The sequence below is a fragment of the Bison bison genome, unplaced genomic scaffold (genome assembly GCF_000754665.1).
Source record: "Bison bison bison isolate TAMUID 2011002044 unplaced genomic scaffold, Bison_UMD1.0 scf7180017864269, whole genome shotgun sequence".
Taxonomy (NCBI): domain Eukaryota; kingdom Metazoa; phylum Chordata; class Mammalia; order Artiodactyla; family Bovidae; genus Bison; species Bison bison.
The window spans coordinates 599,440-602,214 of NW_011494841.1; the positions used below are offsets into that span (position 1 = coordinate 599,440).

At 41.7% G+C, this 2,775-nt stretch overlaps 1 protein-coding gene across 1 annotated transcript in view; it reads left to right on the forward strand.

Moving 5' to 3' along the window:
* The window catches only part of TCTE3 (t-complex-associated-testis-expressed 3), a 23,871-nt gene that overhangs the window by 15,554 nt on the left and 5,542 nt on the right, over positions 1–2,775 (forward strand). The window contains exon 2 of the mRNA XM_010848516.1: positions 2,015–2,221. Within this exon, the coding sequence (XP_010846818.1) occupies positions 2,015–2,221 (207 nt within the window). The remainder of the gene's footprint in view (positions 1–2,014; positions 2,222–2,775) is intronic.

Genomic DNA, 2,775 nt, shown 5'->3' on the forward strand with positions numbered 1-2,775 from the left:
TTTCTCAGTGATCCAGAGGATGTTGGCAATTTGATCTCTGGTTCCTCTGCCTTTTCTAAATCCAGCTTGAACATCTGGAAGTTCTTGGTTCACATACTGTTGAAGCCTAGCTTGGAGAATTTTGAGTGTTACTTTGCTAGTGTGTGAGATGAGTGCAGTTGTGCAGTAGTTTGAACATTCTTTGGCATTGCCTTTTTGACCTTTTCCAGTTCTGTGGCCACTGCTGAGTTTTCCAAAAGTGCTGGTATTTTGAATGCAGCACTTGAACAGCATTATCTTTTAGGTTTTGAAATAGTTCAGCTGGAATTCCATCACCTCCACTAGCTTTGTTCATAGTCATGAATCCTAAGGCCCACTTTGCACTCCAGGATGTCTGGCTCCAGGTGAGTTATCACATCATCGAGGTTATCTGAGCCATCCTTGCATTCCTGGAATAAACAGGCATCCCTGGAATAAATTCCATTCGCCTGTTCAAATCCTTCAGTGGTTCCTCATTGTTCTGGGAGTAAGTTTCAACTTCCCTTTCATATTCTACTTAGTCCTACATGATGCCTTTTAAACCTTATTCTATTACTACTATTTTCCCCACTCTAAATAATTCATACATGCCAAACACATGTTTATTCTCAGAAAATGTTAAGTACTTTGTCCTGCCTATTTCCCGTTCCTATTAGACATCAGCCCAAACTTTATTTCAGAAGAGACTTCTCCAATTATTCAGTCCAAATTAAACCCTCATGGTGAGTTTCTATCAAGTCATATTATTTTATTTGTGTAGCAATTACCACTATTTTGGAGAAGGAAATAGCAACCCAGTCCAGTATTCTTTCCTGGAAAATCTCAAGGACAGAGGATCCTGGCAGGCTACAGTCCATGGTGTTGCAAAGAGTCAGACATGACTGAATGACTTCACTTCCTTTTCCACTAGAAGGATAACTCCATGGATGCAGACTTTTATTATGAGTTAATACAAGTAAAACAATTCTGGTTGTTATAATGAAGTTCACCACTGTTAACTTCAGAGCATAGAGTACTTAACTGTGTGTGCATGCTAAGTCACTTCAGTTGTGTCTGACTCTTCCCAACCCAGGGGTTGAACCCACATCTCATGTTTCCTGCATCTGCAGGCAGGTTCTTTACCACTAGCGCCACCTGGGAAGCTCCCATTCCTAACTGAGGTAAAAGTGTTAATTGCTCAGTCGTGTCCAATTCTTTGTGACCCCATGGACTGGAGCCCACCAGACTCCTCTGTCCATGGGATTTCCCAGGCAAGAATATTGGAGTTGGTAGCCATTCCAGTAGATCTTCTCCAGGAGACCTTCCCATCCCAGGGATGGAACCCATGTTTCTTACATCTCCTGCATTGGCAGGCAGGTTCTTTACCATTAGTGCACCTGGGAAACCCATACTTAATCACGCTGCTGCTACTGCTAAGTCGCTTCAGTCGTGTCTGACTCTGTGCGACCCCATGGACTGCAGCCCACCAGGATCCCCCGTCCATGGGATTCTCCAGGCAAGAATACTGGAGTGGGATGCTATTCCCTTCTCCGGGGTATGTTCCCATCCCAGGGATGGAACCCACATTTCTTGCACTGCAGGCAGGTTCTTTACTGTCTGAGCCACCAGGGAAGCCCCAGTGCCAGAGTAGGGAGCCTGAAAGGTTTTCCTTACGTAACTGTCTTTCAGCCACTCAGTTGCCCTCTCAAAGGCCACTCTTGTTTCTAGTTCTTCCGCATCTTCCATGGATGTTCTAAACCTATGCATTCAAATTTGTGTTTGTGTGTTTTTGTGTTTATAGATAGATAGATGACACCTGTATATTTTTTCTCCTTGTTCAAGTTGATAGCCAGGCTTGACTCTAGGATTTCGCAACCACATAATCATAGATGTCTGTTGTAATGGATTTCCAAGCTTTGTGTCAGCCCTGTCCCACTGCCCCAGGGTCCTTAAAACTGAAATTTCATTATGGAATTTAAAAAATCATCTTTCTCTGTCTCTCTCCTTCTCCTTTCAGTATGCACAAATTTTAAGAGAAAGACTGAGAGAATCAATTCATGATGTTCAGTATGTAGAGCCTCCATTTGATGACTCAATTGCTGATCTAGGTAAAGAATGGAAGAGTGCCCTGGCAAAACTAAAGTTTGCTAATTCATATAGAATGGAGCCGTTGAAAAAATTCCAGGCTCATTCAGTAGAAACAAAAGTCCAGCAGATACTAAAGGTAGGTTGATAGGTATATATGATAGCAATATCTTAATTTTGGGGATGTGACAAACCATGTTAAGATTTATGGCAGTATAGTTACTCTGACTGATTTTTTTTTGTAGCATTTGCCTCTGAAAGTACTTTGTAGTCATACTGAATACTCTTCATGTTGATGCTATGATTAGAGCTAAATCAAAAAGAATTTCTTTTGGTATTTCATTTAACAGTTCAGTTGCTCAGTCGTGTCTGACTCTTTGCGACCCCATGAATCATGATGTACTCTGCATAGAAGTTAAATAAGCAGGGTGACAATATACAGCCTTGACTTACTCTTTTCCCAATTTGGAACCAGTCTGTTGTTCCATGTCCAATTCTAACTGTTGCTTCTTGACCTGCATACAGATTTCTCAGAAGGCAGGTTGGGTGGTCTGGTATTCCCATATCTTGAAGAATTTTCTGCAGTTTGTTGTGATCCACACAGTCAAAGGCTTTAGGATAATCAATGAAGCAGAAGCAGATGTTTTTCTGGAATTCTCTTGTTTTTTCAATGATCCAACAGTTCAGTTCAGT